Source organism: Mesocricetus auratus, unplaced genomic scaffold (genome assembly GCF_017639785.1).
Source record: "Mesocricetus auratus isolate SY011 unplaced genomic scaffold, BCM_Maur_2.0 Super-Scaffold_100009, whole genome shotgun sequence".
Taxonomy (NCBI): Eukaryota; Metazoa; Chordata; class Mammalia; order Rodentia; family Cricetidae; genus Mesocricetus; species Mesocricetus auratus.
This window is the reverse complement of record NW_024429193.1, coordinates 41896671-41916986: the sequence shown is the minus strand read 5'-3', so window position 1 is coordinate 41916986 and position 20316 is coordinate 41896671. Positions and strand designations below refer to the sequence as shown.

General features: G+C 43.8%; 1 protein-coding gene and 1 long non-coding RNA gene across 4 annotated transcripts; both read right to left on the bottom strand.

Annotated features, from left to right (window-relative positions):
• Positions 1-203: 203 nt before the first annotated feature.
• Positions 204-2587, bottom strand: LOC121142349. Its single transcript, XR_005879343.1, has 2 exons — positions 2323-2587; positions 204-1679 (listed from the first exon to the last, which is right to left on the bottom strand). It is a non-coding gene; the product is annotated as an uncharacterized LOC121142349 (long non-coding RNA).
• Positions 2588-5722: 3135 nt separating this feature from the next.
• On the bottom strand, positions 5723-10722 carry S1pr1 (sphingosine-1-phosphate receptor 1). Of its 3 annotated transcripts, none has more exons than XM_005077098.4 (2): positions 9976-10722; positions 5723-8365 (listed from the first exon to the last, which is right to left on the bottom strand). In XM_005077098.4, the coding sequence occupies exon 2, from the start codon at positions 8201-8203 to the stop codon at positions 7052-7054; it is 1152 nt and encodes a 383-aa protein (XP_005077155.1). In that variant the 5' UTR covers positions 8204-8365; positions 9976-10722; the 3' UTR covers positions 5723-7051. The 3 variants fall into 3 exon arrangements, with proteins under 3 accessions (XP_005077155.1, XP_040607932.1, XP_040607933.1); XM_040751998.1 differs by lacking the exon at positions 9976-10722 and adding an exon at positions 8960-9157; XM_040751999.1 differs by lacking the exon at positions 9976-10722 and adding an exon at positions 8652-8883.
• Between the last annotated feature and the right edge of the window lie 9594 nt (positions 10723-20316).

The window sequence follows — 20316 nt, the reverse complement described above, 5'->3', positions numbered from 1 at the left end:
CACCAGTCTATAAATTGTGTTAAGATTGTTTGTAGCTTTTATAAACTCATAAGAGTGGAATCTGAATGTTAATGCGTTTTTTTTATTATCAAAGATTCATTGTACCCCTAGACTCTTCCAACACACACAGATTTCTCCAGGGATTACACACAGTGAAGCTAAGCCAATTTCTCATCCTATAGGAGTAAAAGAACACCATCGGGTCATGATTATTTAGTATTTTAATAGTTTGTTCCTGGGGCAGAGATAAATACAAAAGATCACATGCTCTTCTATGGGCTATTCTGGGACTTTTGCCACATTCTCTTGAACTCCATGGAATCTTCCCAGAATTTCCAACAGGAGACCCTGAACTGTGCTTGTACTTAGATGCAGAAGCCAACCATCTTGAATTTTTAAAACCTTTAGTTGTCTTTAGAATATGACTGTGTAAATTTAGGAAGCTATATACATGTGAATAAGCAACATTCCCTAAAGAAAAAGCTACAATAGGGAGCATTCTTAGCAACCTAGAAAGTCCTTCCTCCTCGTTTTCTTGGGTCCCCAACTCATGCTCTTTTGATCTCTGTGAATTGGTTTCCCTTTCCTTCTTAAAAAAGACATATTTTACTATCTTTAATTATTTGAGTACATATGAGCGTAAGTCTGGCAGAGAGCAGTAGTGTTGGATCCCCTGAAACTGGAATTCCAGAGGGTTGCAGACCACCTGACATGCGTGCTGGGGACCAAATTCAGATCCTGTGCAGGAGCAGTAAGCAGCACCCTTCGCCACTGACTCATCTCTAGTCCAGGTTCTGCTTTTTCCTAGATTGCACTTAAGGGGCTTGTTCAGTGTGAGACTGTTTTGTTTTGTTTTGTTCAGTGTAATGGTTTTGAGATTCATGCAAATTGTTAAAAAACCAAAAGTAGTAATTGAGTAGTATCCCAAGCGGGCTGGCTGTCATCAACAAGAAAGCTGCTGGCAGGGAGTGTGGAGGAGTTTCAATAGAACACAACACAGTCGTTTCTAGGCCCTCAGGTCCACAGCTCACTCTGAGCTATTGCTCATGCTTATACATAGAGCTAAGTCTGAGTGCTAATCTTTGAGATCTCAAAGGAATGAAAGAGGAGAACATGATGAAGATAGGAACCATGGGAACCTAAAGTCAAGAGGCAAACCCAGGAGTAGAGGATAGGGTGCATTAAGGGACCTATTTCCCTCCTGAACCAGCATTGCTCTTGGTCCTAGTGCTCATCAAGGATTGTGAAAAGGACAAGACTGAATTGACTGGATGAACTACATTTCTAACACTGCTCTTGTCTCCCCAGCACTTCTGATTTTCTTTCTTTCTTTCTCCTCTTTTGGATTTTGTGTTGATGTCTTTTTAAAAGTATTTTGCTTTTTAAAAAAATCTTGGACATATATTTACTGTGTACTGAGCATATTCCCTGAGCCTGCTCCCCCTGCCCCAGGGAAAAAAAGCCTGTTTTCTGAGACAGGGTCTAATTTGTAAGCCTCCTCCTTCAGCTGCCCTGGACATGTGCTGCTATGCCAAGGAGGAAAACGGCTGTATGTGCGTAGACACTCTGAAAGTTTTTACTTGCTCATGCCTTGTTTCCGGAAAGATGATTGTAGATTCAGGTACGACAGAATTAAAAGCAAAGCTGTAAGTAGATGACTCTGTTAAGTCCATTTTTCCCTGTATGATGTGAAACACATAAAAAAGGTAGTAAAGAGGTGGCAGGGAAATGATGCAATTTGTTCCGATTTCTCATCTTCAAGAACTTATTGGGCTGGGCAGGGTAACTCTCACCTGCCACCCAGTACTCGGGAAGCTAAGGCAGGGAGATTACAGTAAATTCAAGGACAGTCTGGACTGCAGAATGAGACCCTATATCAAAAGACACATATACATACCTGCGTACCTGTTTCCCCTGCCACTACGCTCTCTCTCTCTCTCTCTCTCTCTCTCTCTCTCTCTCTCTCTCTCTCTCTCTCTCTCTCTCTCTCTCAAATTCTCATTGTGTTAATAGGGAAAGGCTATTTCCAGTCTGTAAAGCTTTCTTTTGTTTTTTGTTCATTATAATTCCACCCTCTATATGTTTAGAAACTATTTGTGGAAAATTGCAAACAAATTAACTCTAAAAATAAATGGGATAAAACTTAGTTTGATAAAATTAGTTAGGTGTCCTTGGAAAACACCACAGATCAGAAGAGTGAAGTGAGTCATCTAAAAAACAAAGAATACAGTTTGGTTGGTACAGGGTCTGAGTCTATCTAGCATGCAGGAAGTCCTGGGTTCTTAGTCTAGCATTACATGAACTAGGTGTGATAGCACTCACCAGTAATCTTGGAACTTGATCAGTCAAGGCAAAGTCATAAGTTCATACCCATCTTCAGGTAGTTTGAGGCCATCCTGGACTACATGATACTCTGCCTCATAAACAAAATTTTAGAGCCAGGTGTGATGGTATATGCCTCAGATTCAGAATAAGTTTGTTACAAGCTTGGGCTATACAAGATCCTGCCTCAAAAAAATAAGAAAATAAATTAGTAAAAAGAATAATAGCATTGCTTAGAAACTACAAAAACTCATTGCAAACACTTAGCCAGGCTTTGGCGGTACACACCTTTAATCCCAGCACTCAGGAGGCAGAGGCCAGCCTGGTCTACAGAGCAAGTTCCAGGACAACCTCCAAAGCAATACAGAGAAACCCTGTCTCTAAAAAAACAAAAACAAAACAAACAAACAAAGCAAATACTTACCATATATAATATAACTAGAGATTAGTTATTGAACCAAGAACTTTTTTTTTCTTAATGGGAATAGGAACTCACAGCAATCCCCCTGTCTAAGCCTCCTGAGTACTAGGGTTATAGATGTGTGCCAGCTGCTGAGTCAGTGACTGTCAAGGAGCTCTTTAGGGATTCTGTACATAGAATGCTTGAAAATGGACCACTCTAGCGCTATAGCCTGATTTCCCATGAAACATAGGATTGCTACCACTGAGAGTTGGTAGATCATCCAGTCCTCATTTTGTAGCATTGCCCAGGAGCACCCATCCTTTTTCTGAAGTCTTCCTTTCCCTATAGCAGCTCCAAACAGATGCACAGAAGCAAGCAATGTTAGCGATGGAGACAACACTAAGATGGGTCCGAAGTCTAAGAAAAGTACAGTTTGGGACGTACTGAAAAGATGTACACTGGACAGTTTTATAACACAAGCAGTGCCCAGAGCAGAAGTCAGCATAATTTCAAATGATGGTCTCTAGAAGCAGACTTTTTACACTGGGGGAAATACGCATCCTGGATATTACAGATGAAGCCACCATGTTACTCAATAGAATCTAGTATGCAATAAACACAGACACATGAATTCCAAACTTGCACTTCGGTTTCTAAATCCCCAATAATATTACAAGACTTGGTAGCAGCAGTCTTAGGTTTTTAAGTCAGTCTCATATAGCCCAGTCTGGCCTCTGACTTGTCACATGGCCAAAGCTGGTCTCAAATTCTTTATCCTCCTGCCTCAGGCTTTCATTTACTGGGATTATGAGAATGAACCACCACCCCCTGCCCTAGTTCTTACCATTAAAGGTCTTCCAATACCCAAACTCAAGCCACTGAGTTTGTGTGGCAAGTACCTTTACCTCCCAAGCTGCCTCGACAGCCCTGTTCTGTGATGTTAATAATACTGAATGTTGGGGGATACTATGTAATGTCATTTTTTTTAGCTTTCATGATATTTAGAACTAACTGGATTTTTACACAAAAACATTAAGTAGTTCCATATGCCTCTCACTTCTCTTGAACAAGGCTACTATTTAAAAAGACATCGTCTCATATATCTTAGGATGGCTTCAAACTCAATATATAACGGACACCTTGCTGCTTCTCCTTCCTGGGATTACTACCACACCTACACAAGGTTTATGTGTTACTGGGGATAGAACCCACAGCTTTCTGCATGCTAGACAAGCTCTCTACCAACAGATCTACATCCCCAGCTATGTATGCATATATACGGATGCACATGTTATATATATATATATATACATATATATATATGTCAATCACTGAGAGTTTTTCTCATGTTACTCTTTAGAGTATACTCAATTAAGATCCGATATCATGGTAGAATACAACCACAGATTCCTTCCTCTCTGCCTTGGCATCTTGACTAGGACTGGGGCTTCCACACAACTACAACTGCCCAGCTTTCTCCAAATGACATCCACTGTCCGGTGGCACTAGAAGAAGGCACGTCCACAGGATGCTGTGCTCAGAGATGGACAAGAAGATTAACCTCCTGTCACCAAGGAGCTCCCATCTGCTCCGTATCATGAGTCATCCTGTGCTTGGAGATAAGTCCCAAAGTACAGTTTTATCATCTACTGAAGCAAAATGGACACACTTTTCCATTATTCCCGAGTCTGTAATGAAAGCCGGAGGAAGTGAGTGGAACATGAAGTCACCCCTTCCGCCTAGGCAGACAGATGGATAGAGACATTCTCATTTGTTTCCAGCCCTTTGTCTTCCAAGCACTTTTGGCATTTCCTTCAGGATGCTGGAGGTTATGACCTAAGGTTTCCTTAGTGAACACACTCTGTTTCCCACAGTCAACCTCACCCAGAAATGACATCTACTCTAGTAGGTGAGGTTTATCTTCATGTCCCAACTGTGTCCTGTCCTGTGCATACTCAATGACACTTGAAAACACAAATTCTGAAAAACAACAATAGGCTGGAAAGCCAAACATACCAAAGCACTCCCGTTTAATCTGCAGTAAAGATGACAATAACTCCAAGAGTTAACTGTTGTAACAATTTTGTATTGTATGCTTTTATTTCGCACTTGCTTTCATTTTAGTGGGAATAGTTAAATGGTCAGGAATACTGAGGAAATTTTAAAAAGGTATGCGTGTAAGGGGGTGATCACCCACCCTATATTCTACTTGTTATAACTGATATTGCATAGTCTCATATTTTTCTCATAAGAACTCAAGATGGTGTCCTAGAACACAGGATAACTTGGAGGCTGGACATACAGGTCAGCTGGTAGAGTGCTTATTTAGCATGTGTAAGGACCTAGGTTCAATCCCCAGCCCAGCATAAACCTGAGCCAAGCACTGAGGATGAAGTGGAAACAGGAGGATTAAAAGTTGCCATTCATCCTCAGAGTGAGCATGAGGCAAGCCTGGAACCCACTAGACTTTGACTCAAGAACAGAGAAACCAATAAAAGTACAAAAGTACCAAGTGACTTCATATTATCTCCTGTTAACCATGTTTTCTTTTCCCTAGCATATTGCTAAAAGATCAAGAATATATGCTGTTGAGGTTGGGTTTGAACTGATCAACTTAATCATAATTTAAAACAGATTTAAGAATTTATTGTTGTGTTTTAGAAGACTATATATTAGAATGGAATTATCACACTTAGTTTTGTCTAACCTCAATGCACTTTGAAATCCAAATAGTTAACATTTATTTGCTGTTGTCTTTAGAAGGTTGATAATATTTCTCTTATTCTCTACATGTCTTTAATGTTAGTTTATTGAAGTTTCTCTTCCTAAAAAAGCTAGAGTGGCTTCTAAACAAACCACATTTTTCCATACATAGTTTATCAAGGTAAAAGCTTTTAAAGGGTACCACAAATTTGATCTTAACTTTAACTCCAAAGAACCATACAATCAACAGATATCTTAGTAAATTATTTTTAAAAAGTTCTCTTCACAAAAGGATCTTTAAAAAAATCAGTTTATTAATGTTTAAAAGTTGATAAAGCTATGTGCAAAATGATCCACAAAAGTCAGAAACCTATTAAATACTATTTTTTTAAAAAAGACATTTCTTTGTTTAATTGCACTGAAAACCATACTAAAGAGACAGTAATATACTTTATTCTCTGTAACATTTACACCCTCCATCCATATCTAATGACAGCCGAAATGAAGAATTCCTGATGTCCCCTGTCAGTTAAAGTAATGCTTTTCCGGTACAAAAGGGTGACACTTTCTTAAGGACTACACATTCAATGGTGTTAACACAGGTTAGGAAAAAACTCAATAAGATGGCCCCAAAGAAGCAAATACATTCAAAAACCATAAATTGTATTTTAAACAAGATAAAACCATCCCCCAGTTGTTTGAAATGGATTTCACACAACACTCCAAAATAATCAATAAAAGTGCCAAAGACATTGTATTTGTTAGAGGAAAGACATCAAGAAGTCACTCTTGGTTTTTAAAAGTTAATACCACCGTTCACCTTATTCTGCTGTTTTTCTCCTGTTTTTTTCTACAATTCTGCCTGACACAATTCAAATAAAGTAGTCTTCATTATTCCCATTACAAACACAAGTCTATCGTGCTTGTAATGGGAATAAGGAATTTGTGATGAATAAAGAAAATGTTTTCATACTAAAGATGGCCTACCAAATCACCACCAACTTGACCCATTATACATGGAAACTTTGGCCTCAGCAAACAGCCTTACAAGTTACCAGCCTGCCAGTTTCGGACAATCAAGAAGTACAGCCCTGTAGAGCCTCCTTCTGAAGAACAGACAAGAAATAAAAGAAAAGAATTTGGAGAAGGGGTGGGAAGGAGAGAGGGGGTGAGAAGGAGCCGGAGAGCGGGGCATGCATGCCACCCTACCAAGCTGAAGGACACATACTCACTTTGCCTTTACAGTGAAAGATGACATCGCAAAAACTCCAGGGACACTTTCTCATGGGACCTTAGTCTTTGAGAAGGGGTCAGATGATCCCTTCAGGAGCTTGACAATGCTAGACCTTTGGCTCAGTGCAAAATCAAAGCTCCAGGGTATGGGGGAGGGCAGGAAACCCACTGGAGGCCAGACCTTATCTCCACCCTTCCCAGTGCATTGTTCACAAGAACTACTACCTACACCATGGCATCACCCGGTCACACATTCTCCCTTCCCTCCCTCTCTCAGGCTCCCAGTAGCTCCTTCCAGGCAGCAGTGGGGGAATGAGAGCCATTTTTTTAAGTTCTGGGGTAGTGAGTGACCAAGTCAGAATGCTTCCCCAGTATCAACAGCTTCCAGTCTTAGGAGGAAGAGTTGACATTTCCAGAGGACATAATGGTCTCTGGGTTGTCCCCGTCATCCTTCTGAGGGTGGGAGGAGTTGTCTGATTTGCTGCGGCTAAATTCCATGCCTGGGATGATGGGCCGTTTGAATTTGCCAGTGGAGTCTCCGTTGGGGCATTTGCAACAGGACATGATCCGGATGAAGGCCCTGCGCATCTCCTTGTTGGTCAGAGTGTAAATGATGGGGTTGGTACCTGAGTTCAGCACAGCCAGAACCAGGAAATACTCTGCTTTGTACAGGATGCTGCAGGTCTTCGCCTTGCAGCCCACATCCAGCAACAGTAGGATGAAGAGAGGGGCCCAGCAGGCAATGAAGACACTCAGAACAATGATGACAGTCTTCAGTAAGGCCAGCGACTTCTCCGAACTGCGGCTGGCCTTGGAAATGTTCTTTCGGAAGGTCAGGCGGCGGCTTCGAGTCCTGACCAAGGAGTAGATCCTGCAGTAGAGGATGACGATGGACAGCAGGAGCAGAGTGAAGATGGTGGTGCAGAAGAGAATATAGTGCTTGTGGTAGAGCGGGAGCACGGTGGAGCAGCTGGACAGCGAGCTGATGCAGTTCCAGCCCATGATGGGCAGGCCACCCAGGATGAGGGAGATGACCCAGCAGGCGCTGATGAGCAGGAAGGAGCGTGAGCTGTTGCTCCCGTTGTGTAGTTTCATCTTCAGCATGGTGATGTAGCGCTCGATGGCAATGGCAAGTAGGCTGAACACCGAGGCAGACAGAGCCACAAACATACTCCCTTCCCGCACAAACCACTGGGCGGGGGTGAGCTTGTAGGTGGTGGCCCCAGACAACAGCAGGTTAACTATGTAAGCCACTCCTGCAAACAGGTCCGAGAGGGCCAGGTTGCCGATGAAATAGTACATGGGCCGATGGAACTTCTTGGTTTTCCAAATAGTTAGCAAGACAAATACATTCTCTAGGATTATGAAGCAGCAGATGAGAATGAAGACAACTGAAGTCAGCTTAATGCCATGGTCCTTCTCCACCCCGATGTTCAACTTGCCTGTGTAGTTATAATGCCGCACTATGATATCATAGTTGCCATAGTCGGAGACAGAGCTACGGAGGAGGGGCTTAACCACCGGGACGCTGGTGGACACCATAGCCGCAGTGTGTCCCCAGGAGCCCGGGGTGGTGCTTCTCCAGACGAACGCTAGAGGGCGAGGTTGAGCGGTCCTTCAGATACAGCAGGGCCCTGTCAGTGAGCAATCCAAAGCTTTTTGTGTAGCTTTTCCTTGGCTGGAGAGGGCCTCCGAAACAGCAGCCTTAAAGAAGTTACAAAGAAAAGAGAATCAGGGGAAAGGCCCAACACACTAGCAGAATTCATTCTGGCCAAGGGATTGCTCCAGTTTGTTGTTGATTTGTTTTAAGGAAACTTGGACAGAGCATAAGGAGGATTTTTTAAAAACTCAAATTATCGTTTCTAGTAACAAAACAAAATAAAGGGGAGAGAGAGAGAGAGAGAGAGAGAGAGAGAGAGAGAGAGAGAGAGAGAGAGAGAGAGAGATAGAGATGAAGTTAGAGAGAGAGGGAGAAAACAACAAAACTTACCAGGAATGAAACCTGACTGGAGGGCAACCACCAAATCCACCAAGGCGGGAATGGGAAACAGTACCCCGGTCTAATTCTCAAGCCCTCACCATTTCCCCTGACACAGCCACCTCCAGCTTCCAACCCTGAGATTCCTGTAAGTGGTCACCAGCTCAGGCACTTGGTCACCACCAGCCCAAGGGCCTCTTCTTACAGAAGGACACAACTGCCAATTCCAAGTGCAGTGCTGACATGTACTCCCCCCGACACACACACACACACACACACACACACACACACACACACACACACACCAACCTCCTAATTACCATGCAAGAAAGCAGATTTGCGGGAGGGTCATTTGACAACGTAAATCGTCTTCTGGGCTCTATTAATAACTCCCTAGGAGCAGGTGTGCTAAGGGTCTGGGTGGAGGGCGCAGTGAGGTGTGGGCCGCCAGGCCTCGCGGTAAACAGGAAAGCTAGGCGCCTCCGTGAAGCAACTGCCTAGTCTTCTTCTTACTTTTTTTTCTTTACTCCTCCTCCCCACCCAACCCCCCACACGTAAACTTATTAAGTTTAATGGTATTCATCGAGAACCCCTCCTACGAGATTTCAACAAATCCCAGAAGTTTCTCCACGAACTGATTGCCTATTTTAACTTTAGCCAACACAAGCATGCACGGAGAAGTCACCCTGCTAGGGATAACGAAGCATGACACTTTCTACTGACTTCTATCTACACGACTTTCCAGAAACACATACTGTTAAATTTCCATGGGCAGTTTTATCAATGCTATTAATGCCCGTCCTCGCCCCACACCCCCAACATTGCCTTCTCTCACATAACTGGTAACACCTAGAGGAAGGACACACAACACTGATTAAGCACCTTAAAGACAGCCTGATAATGGATCAACGCGATAAAAACGAAGTTAAAAAAAAAACAACCTAGAACAATTAAGTCATTTCTATGACAGAACAGTTCAGGAAACCCAGCGTCTCCTCACCCTAATCGGACAGTCCACTCTCAGGCAGTGGAAGTCACTGCCATGGGGGACTGATAATTCTATCTCTAGAATTTCCAAAAAGCGTCTCTCCTTTAATGAACCGCAGCGTCTCCGTCCCCTCACACCCCCCCCCAGCTGTTTCTCACAAATTGAGGATTAATTCATTTCAGAACTTCATTAACTCCGTGCCCCAACAAGAAGCCAGTCACGATGGGCTCCATAGTAACCTAGTAATGCACTTTTGTGTGTGTGTGTCTGCAAAGTTTTTGTTTGTTTCGTACGGTTTTAAAGCTTAGCTCTTGGCATCTGGGCGCCCCGCAGCAAGCAAGCCCCTACCTCTCTCAAGCCGGACGAAGCCGCGTCCGCAGGGCTCTGGGTCTACACCGTGCGGTCCGCATCTTGCTGCTGTCCTCGAATGACGGCGACCAGCTCACTCGCAAAGTTCTCTGCCCTGGGGCCCCCTCCCTCCGCAGCGGTGCACGCCAATGGCCAGCCCTGCCTGCCGCTGCCCGCACCACTCTGCAGAGCGGAGTCTCTGAGCGCCCCGCCGAGGCTGGGTGGCTCCTCTAGGAAGGGACTGGGAGGGGTTAATGCCTTTAACTCCTCCGCCCTCTGCCAGCGACAGGGGGCCCCTCCGGGTCCAGGCTTCTGAGAAGCAGCCTCCAAGGAAGGTCTGCGGCAGAGTGACTAAAATAAAAACGAAATGAATAGGAGCCCCTCCTCCGAAACCAGCAGAGAGACGGGGGGAAAGCAGGCGGAGCCTGGCAGCCCCTAAATTCTAGTTCACATAGCACATCTCTCGCCTTCTACCCACGGTCCCCGGGGCTGCTGAGGACTCAGAAAGTAGAGACGGGGATCCCTGGAGAAACTTTTCTTCGTTAAAAATCTTAGAGAGCGGAGGACAAGCGTGCGTCTCGTAGAATTCCTTCCTGGTCCCGGATCCGACAGCCCTGAGGATCCGAATGACCCGAGTGGCCTGGTGCCCTAGGAGCCGCTTCCACGCGGTCAGGGGAAACCCGAGCCTCAGCCGAAAGAGCCGCCGCCGTGCCGCAGGGAGGAGATCCTGGGAAGGAACTGCGAGAGAGGCCCGAGGCGGGCGGCCCGAAGGCATCGAAATGCTTCTGTCCTCCTCCCCCCACCCTCCACTCCGATCCTAGACAAGCCTTCAAGTTTGCGGTCTGGTGGGCAGAAAGTGGCTTTCCCCGGGCGCACGGTGAAGTGGGCCAGCGCCCGGCTTGGTGTTGGGTGGGGGTTCCCCTCTCTCAGCTGAGCGCAAAGCCAGGCGGTGTGTCCCAGATTCTGGGAAGCGCTGAGGCCTTTGAGGAGGTGGGCTGCTAACCCCGACCTCAGAGGTGTAAAACAGTGAGGCAACTCAAGACTGTCCACAGGGGAAAAGGGCTGCTTTTTCACAGGCCAGTGCCTGCCGCTGCCCGGCTGAGGCTGGGATCCCTTCTCTCTCTTTCTATTTGGGAGATAACTAAGAGACCCTCCCCTCCCCCAAACTCTAAAGAGCCGCACCTCGCCCACATTTTCTCTTAGTAGATAATGCTTAAGAGATTGAGGCTGCAGGGACCTTGGTTAGGTTTGTTTGAGAAGGAGGCTTGGGGGCCTTTATGCCTCACCCTCCTGTTAAAAAAGGTTTCACCCAAGTCGCACTGCCTTCCCACCCTAAGCAGATGTGAATGCAAAACTTCCTCTGCTGTACAGTTTCAATTGACAGACACACCCTGTACCTGAATGACTCAAAAGAGGCTGAATGAATAAACAACAGACCCCTACCTTCTGGGATTTTATGAACTTGCAGAAAAAAAAAGTAGCTGCTTAAGCACTCATTGACAGCCTTGTAAGGTACATACCCACAAACTGCAGAACTTGCAAAACAACATGGAAACCAAGACAACAGCTGTCCAGTCTCCCCCGGAAAATAGTGAGTTTGAGACTTGTTTCATTTGAAAGAGGAGACCATTCAAGTCTACCACAGCACAGCCCCGGCAAGGCCCCCTCCGCCACCCACCACTGACTTAGGAGGTCTCCAAGCGCAAACACAGCACCTTGCTGTCTCAAGATGTAATGGACACTGCTCTGTGAAGCAAGCCCCACCGCGGACTATTCCACCCAGGGTGGAAATCCTCAGTCCGAGAGACCAGTTAGTATGTAGCAGAGCTGGGTCCCCCAAAGCCAAAGTGTCTTGCCTGCTGTCTCAAATGCTGCCAATCAGACACGTGAAAATTTCCAATGACTTTCCTTAACAGAGCAGACTCCCACACTTAGACTGTTTCAAGTTGATCCTTCTGATTGTACTTGTCTTCAGGTGTGCATGAGACGATTACTAATGAATTCAGTGTGGAGGGAGAAGGTGCTGTTTCAATGAGTAGCCCATGCTGCCTCATACTTCAGGTCATGCTGGCTTAGCTCTCAGCCGTGGGCTATCACACTCAGCAGTATATCTGTATCATGAAACTAAACAAACAGCCAGGCACAGTGGCGAGTGCCTGTAATCTCAGAATTTGTAGAGGCGAGAAGATAAGGAGTTCAAGGTTATCCAGTGCTATATAATGAGATGAAACACACCGTGGGATACTAGATACACACACACACACTCTCTCTCTCTCTCTCTCTCTCTCTCTCTCTCTCTCTCTCTCTCTCTCTCTCTCTCTCTCTCTCACACACACACACACACACACACACACACACACACACAGACACACAAAGGCTTGGGTAGGCTATTTCCTTAGCATGTACAACATCCTGGGTTCTATCCCTAGGCTATGAGCGGTGGCAAATACCTTTAATCCCAACATTCCAGAGGCAGAGGCAGGCAGGTATTTGAAGCTGGCCTGGTCTGCATAACTAGTTCCAGGCTAGTCAGGACTATATACTGAGACTCTACCTCAAAAGAAAAGAAAGAGATGGGGGGGTATACATATTCCATAGTCAGCATTCTCCGAAGGATAGAACTGATTGTGATCTGGCTAGTCCAACAATGGCTATCTTCTGACAGGTCAAGAATCCAGTAGCCAAGAGTCCTTAAGGGTGAGTGTCTCAGGGGTCCTGGTCTGGTTCAGGAATCCTGGAGGATTCCAAGAGGGCAGCTGGTGTTCAGTCTCCATTGGAATCCTGAAGACTGGGTTCTAGCAAAGTGAAGGGATGCCTCCACAGCAGGATGGATGAACTTGTCAGCTAGAGAGGGGGCAAGCAGGCAAAAAGCAAAAGCTTTCTTCTTCCACGTCCTTTTATGTGGACTGACGCCAGAAGGTGCGACCCAAATTTGTCGAGAAAATCCCCCATAGGCATGCCCAGCTAACTTAGCTATTTCCTTACGTCAAGTGAGGGACAGAAACTTCCGTCTACAGTTTACAGCTAAGATTAGTTATATCACATATATAGTTACAGATCTGTATAACTATAGATATTAGATGCTTCTATAGCGCAGGATGGACTCAAAATCCACTCATATCAACCAAAGACAACCTCAGTTTTTGATCTTCCTGCTTCCATTTATCAAGTGTTGGTGTTATAGGGGTATGCCACCACCTCTGGCTTTATGTTGAAACAGTGCTGGGGATTAAACCCAGGGTTTTTTTTTTAATGCATGCTAGGTAAATACTCTACAAACTTAGCTACCTACTAATGAATGCTATCTGAAACTCTCAGGGCCCTTCTTATAGACCTAAAGAAAAGCTGTACTGTCAGTAATTATATACCAGATTCTAAGTGTCATATATATGTATATAATCACTACAAGATAGGTACTACTATCCTAATTTTACAAACAAGAAAAATGGGCTCCAGCTATATTAATCATGTTGGTTAATGTGAGATGTGACTGTGGACAGACTGTACAATCCCAACCACCACACCAAACCAGAGATAAACCTCAAGTGTGTCAAAGAATTGCTTGGGAGAAATTTCTGTTGTACACATCACAGCTGAGCACAACATGCAGCCTGGCCCAGTGTTGTAAAGAACATAGTTATCTCACTGATGGTGATTTGGTAATAGTCACCATTATCATATACCTCTGGGGTGTAAAATGTATACAATTGATGGGCAAATTAAAAAGTCCAGCCAGCTGTTCCCAGCCACACACCCTTCAAGACCCATAGTATTGAAGATATCGCTAAGAAGGATGCCCCCCAACTAATTCCTGGCTGGCATTCTTGCCCCTTTTCAGCCTGGAAGCCCTGTGTTCCCACCTTACAATTCCATACTAAGGCTGCCTATATGTTATGTCCTATTCTGGTTAAGGTGGCGCCACTTCAGGGTTCTGATTTCAAAGCAGTTTCCCTATCCTTCAGGGTTTTTCCTTAAGAGTTGACAGCTAAAATAGCACTTGATCTTTGAGCTATACAGTTCAGATAAATAACTACATACCTGTTCATCTGGGAATCAAGCATAATGGAGGAAGCTATGTGTCCACTAAACCTGGGTGCCCTCTTTTTTATTTGCTCCAGCTGATTTTCAGCTCACCCTGCCTCTCAAGGTCCAGGGAAGACCACCAGCTTTCTTACTCATTTATTCATAGGGAAATAATCAGCCTCTCACTGGGAGTTGGGGGAATAGGGAGAGTGGGGGAGGTATGACCACCTCACTTTCCCTACTCCTCCCATTCCAGCCCAGGAAGGGTGCCTCTAGCATGTCTGTTCTGTGTGCTTGAGAAGTGAAACTACTTTTTCTCTTTAAAGGCAAACCCTGTCTCATATCAATCACCAGGCTGCCTCCCCCAAGCTTTCTAAGACTTGGCTCCATTGTTCCCTCTCTCTTGTAAACAGTTTTACTTTTTTCCCCCCAAAGATTTATTTTTGGTTTTATTTATATGTATGTGTGGGTTCCCACGGAGGCCAGAAGAGCGCATCAGATAATCTTGGAGCTGGAGTTACAGGATGTCATAAACCACCCCACGTGGGTGCTGGGGACAGAACTTGGGACCTCTGGAAAAGCAGTAACTGCTGAGCTAGCTCTCCAGATCCTCATGAGCATCTTGGGTTCTGATATTGTTAGTTTTTCTGTCCCTGTCTCTCTGTCTCTGTCTCTATCTCTTTGTGTGTTATGTGTGTATGGGGGGGGTGTTTCTTTCATTCTTTTATTTTCCTTTAAGACAGAATCTTATGCTGGCCTCAACTTCAGAGCCTCCTGCATCCTTCCTGAGTGCTGCATTTGTAGGAATGTGCCACCATGTCTGAATTAGCTTCTGATGACTTTGAACCTTATACCAATATCTATGTGTTTCCTGCTCATTCAAGATTCCACTGTATCCTCTTGCTTGCCAGTGGTCCAAACTACATAGAGAGTTGGGTTCACTGTAAGTATTGTCAATTTGAGCTCTTTGTCTATGTCTTTGGGCAATTTCCTTCATCTTCCTGTATCTTCCATGGGATGTACCTATAGCAGTACTGGAGATGGAACTTAGGGTCCCTCAGACGGCAGAGTCATGCTCTGCCAGTGAGCCACACTCCCTGCCCCTCTATTAGCTTCTTGGAGCCTGTTTCCTCATCTGCAGGAAGGGAGGGGGGTATTTCTTCTCTTTAAGTCATTGAATGATTAAGGGTTTCCTGCAGCAGAGAGAATTCTTCACCTCTTCCCATTTCACTGCCAACTCCATTAGCACGGTTGCTTTCATGATCTCACTTTCAACTTCTCATTCATTTTCTTTCTGATTTTCCAACAAGGCAATTTTGTTACATTTCTTATACGCACATGTGTGTGTGGAAGGAGGATACTCATGCCATGGTATTCACGTGGATGTCAGAGGACACGGGGAAGTCAGTTGTCTCCTTCTAACCAAAGTCCTGGGATCGCGCTCACTAGACAGATTTAGGGGGGAGCACTTTCATTCACTGAATCTTGACTCTGGCCTTGACAAAATCATTTTTTGATCAAGCGAATATGCGCACATCATTTAGAAAACACTAAAGAGTACTTATCTTGTAGAGTGTCACTCCTTGGTGCTCTCTAGGTGACTCATAAGTAGAATTCTATTAATGATTTTAATTGCTATTGGGAGTTCCCTTAATTCTGTGCTTATACGTCTACGACTTCATTATTAATCTTTAATGTTATCTATAGATTTTCTGCCATACTGAAGTTTTTAAAAACCTTTTATGCTGAAATTTATTAACTTACCCTAAAAATGATGCTTGTGCTGTAAATGTTCCAAATCCTACATGTCTGATACACATATGTGTCTGTGTGTCACATCATATACATATAATTTTACATGTATGATGTTGTGCTGGGTAATTTTATGTCAACTTGACACATCTGAAGTCATTTTGAAAGAGGGAACCTCAAATGAGAAAACAATCCCACTTGATTGGACTGCAGGCTAGCCTGTGGTACATTTTCATGACTGGCTATTGATGACTAGGGTGGTGCCTGGTGGTCCTGGATGCTCTGAGAGAGCAGGCTGAGAAAAACCACAAGGAGCAAGCCAGTGAACAGCACTCCTCCATGACTGCTGCATCAGTTCCTGTTCCCAGGTTCTTGTCCTGTTTGACTTGCTGCCCTGAAATACCTCAGTGGTAGGCTGTGGTGTGGAGCTCTAACCTGCCTGAGATGAACACTTTTCTCTTCAAGTTGCTTTCTGGCCATACTATTTTATCACAGCAATAAGAACCCTAAATATGACAGCTGCTTTGTCTGCATACATGTCTGTTCGCCACATGCTTGCCTGGTGTCTGAAGAGGCCTATAAAGGGCACCAGATTCCCTAGAATTGGAGTTATAGATGGTTGAGCTGCCATGTGGGTGCTGGAAACCAAACCTGGGTCCCCTGGAAGAGCAGCAAGTGCTCTTAACTGCTGAACCATCTCTGCAGTCCCAAATAATTTTGTTTGTGTGTTTTAAATAGGAACTCATTTTAGAGTGCATGTTGTCCGTAACTCACTATGTAATCTCACAGAAATCTACCCACCTCTGCCTCCTGAGGGGTGAACTTGAAGTGAGTAGCACCATGCCAGGCACATGCCATATTTTAAATTTAAATTAAATGTACACTCTGCTAATATGATGGCATATTACAGGTTTTATGTATATATATGCATATATATGTACGTGGATCTACATATATATGTATGTATTTACACATATGTATATATGTTACACATGTGTATGTGTACATCTATGTTTAAACATATATTATAAGTATTTTTTATGAGAAAAAATACACATGTATTCATTCAAGTACTTGAGAAAACGTGCCAAATTCATGCAGCCACCTGTCTGCAGTCCTGGTCTTCTGTAGTCCTTCTATCACTGTGAGATATCCCTTGCCTCTCTCCTCACTGGAGCTTCATATTCTGACTCTTTGTCATCTTATATGTGTTTCTCTACTGGCAGAACATTCTAGAAGTTTTCTAGTTGAGGAAATATGGAAAAATTAATTTCTTGAGAAATTACTTGTGCACAAGTAACCTTAGCCAGTGTCACACTTTGCCATTTGGCAAAGTATAGAATTCTAGGAGAAAGTTATTTTTCAGTCAGGATCTGTAAGACATTACTCCCTTGTCTTCTGGAGCCTAGAATTAATGATAAGAGTTGTGCCAATCTGATTTCCAAACCTTTGGGCAGAAGTTATGATTATGTGATTCCCTTTCTCCCCGCATTCCCTTCTTACATATAAATGTTACACTCGTTCATCAGAGCTTCTTATATATAAATGTTACACTCGTTCATCAGAGCTGGACTCTATGGGGGCCTTGTGATAGCTCTTTGTGGTTATCAGCCTGACTATATTTGAAATAAACTAAAATCCAGAAATGGAGGGCATACCTGTAAGAGATTTTTCTGCTCGGTTTGAAGTGGGTGAATCCCCTTCTAGTCCAGACCGTTGAGATGAGAAGACTCATCTGTGTCCCGGATCTTGAGGCAGGAGGACACACCTTTAGTCTGGGCCACACCTTCTCAGGGAAGCCTATATAAGGACATGGGAGAAGGAAGCTTTGTCTTCACCTGATTGTCCTCACCTCACTGGCACATCCATTCCTTCACTGGCATTGGAGCCTTCTTCTTTGGGATTCCAGCATACGTAGAAGACCAGCTGACAAATCCAGCCTTGTAGGACGGAGAAACTACTAGACTCTTGGACTTTCCGTTCACAGCTAGCCATTGTTGTATTAGTTGGACTGCAGCCTATAAGTCATTTCAATAAATTCCATATATATATATATATATATGGACATTATCATCATGGTCAGACATGGTCCTGTTGCCTTCAAGATGTAGGACTCTCGGTTACTACTCTGGCACCATGTCTGCCTGCACACTGCCTTGTCCCACCATGATGATAATGGACTGAACCTCTGATCTATAAGCAGGCCACCCCAAATGCTTTTATTTATAAGAGTTTCCATGGTCCTGGTGTCTCTTCACAGCAATAGAACCCAACTAAGATAGAAACCTATAATGGTAAAGCTTCTGTTACAGCTTTTAATATCCTTTTCTGTTATGTGATTTTAAGGTTTTGACTATAATATGTCATAGGCATTTCCTTTTCAGTCCTGTTTATTTGTCATTCTATAAACCTCTTGTACCTGACTGGATATCTCTTTCCCTAGACTTAGATATCTTTCTTAATGATTTTGTTGAAAATATTTTCTAAACCTTTGTTATGTATTTTCACAGCATTCCAAAACTCTCTAACGCTCCATTCACCTATTTTTAAAAACTTTGTCACTTCTCCATTCTGAGTAACTCAATTCTTTTACCTTGTCTGCCAGTCCAAGTTCTGTTTTCTACACAATCCAGTCTATTGATGAGAATTTCCACTGAGGTTTTTCTTTGGCTTATTGCGTTTTTCAATTTCCAGGATTTTTCAGTTTCACTTTTCTTCAACACTTCTTTCTCTACTGAATTCTATTTTCATATCTTGTATTGACTTACTCATTTCATTCTGCTCTTTGTTTTCATTCTCTTGGAGTACATTCCTGTCTTTTAAGAGTTGGTTGAACATGGTTATGATCTTTTTCTTGAATTCTTTGTCAGGAAGTCCTTCTTGGCCATTCTTACTGGGGACCGTTACTACGACTTAGTCATCTTTGGAGGAGACATGTTGTCTTGGTCTTCTGTATTGTTTTTGTTTCTGTACTATGACTTGTGCATTTGAAATTAGTCGAGTCTTTCTCACACTCTTTTCTTCTTTCAATGGAGACTATGTTCAGGAAGGAACTAAGTTATAATAAAGTTGAGATGTCATTTTCCTCTGTGAAAAGCTGATATTGAGTTCCACAGGATATATTAAAAATTGTCCCGATAGTCAGCCACTGTTTGGTGGCTGTGGCTTCTAGGATCAATTGTCCAAATGGAGTTCCCAGGACAGTTTGCATAGTCCTAACTGGGAGAAGCCAAGTCTCTCACCTGGTACAGAGGTTGCTTAAGCCAAGCACCTACAAAGAGTTCGTCTGAGATGGTAAAGCTGGGTCTCTGGAGTGAGGTCTCTGTGACTTTATGGGATATGCCTAAACAGGAAAAGCCACCAGGTCTCTTACTTGTACATAAGTCTTGCAGGCAATTGGCAGGTGATGGGAGAGACTTTAGGGAATCCTAGGAAAGAAGGGTTGTCAGAAGAGGGGAAGGGTTCCAGAGGGCAATAAATAGAGCTTTGGGGAATCCCAGGGAGAGACCAAGGTCTCACAAGGAGGAGGCACAGAACCCTGGTGAGCAGAAGGCCACTTGGAGACTTTCTTAGGAGAGGAGCCCTTAAGCTGGGGGTTGGGACTCCAAAATTGTTGTAGTTGAAGTTTTGGGTGACTTTTTAAAAATAAGGACACTAGATCTACTCCTGGGGAAGAGCCCCCATGACTCAATATCATCCCAAAGATCTCGACTTCTTAAAAAAACCATGCTTGTCCTGGCTGCCCCTATCTCTTTACCATTACCTCAGGGCCTAAATAATGACATAAGTAATCTAAACAGATATTCCAATCATATTAGTGATATGGGCAAAGGACAGAGACATGTAAAAGGCTGAAGTTATTTCTACCACAGCTGCTCAAGTTTTCTAAGATACAAAAAGAGAACTTTGAAATGTCTCTAGCTCATGTTATTAACTAAAACCTCAGTGAGAGATACTGAGTCAAAACCAGGCAGTCAGGGAAGCCACTTCTGCATTCCTCTCTCTGGGGATTGGCAGGAGATAACTATACTATTGTTTGAAGCTACCAAGTTTAGGGGCTGTTTGTAGTTAGCCAGCCAAAATAAGCCTGATCGTTGCTTATCACTCTGTCCTTGCTACTGCCAGAACTTTGAAGTTCCTGTCTTTGTCCTGAATTTTCTGAATGTTCACAAAGAACTATCCTGGTCAAACCTTGTCTATTTTCTCCATACATTTTCCCTAAGGCATTGAATAGACCCTTCATCTTAGAAATGCAATACTCTTACATAAGAATTGGTAATTTGGTCTGGGGGTACGGTTCTGCAGATGTGTGCCTCACTTCTGCAAGTCTGGGTTAATCCCTGATACCAAGAGCAAAACCTCAATTGTCGACTGTCTCTGGAGTTCCCCATCCAAATGGCACGGATTTCAGGGAAAAGAATGAAACACACACGAATTAGCAGATAATGGAGTACTTCCCTGTGTGTAGTGACTCTGTAACTTCACCTCACCCACTTTTATTCACATATTCAGCAAATATTTCCTCAAAAGCTCTTTTTGTTTAAATATAGCATTAAAAAACATGCA

Coding starts and splice junctions, on each gene's coding strand:
- S1pr1 (XM_005077098.4), bottom strand. CDS start 8,203: ATGGTGTCCACCAGCGTCCCGGTGGTTAAGCCCCTCCTCCGTAGCTCT.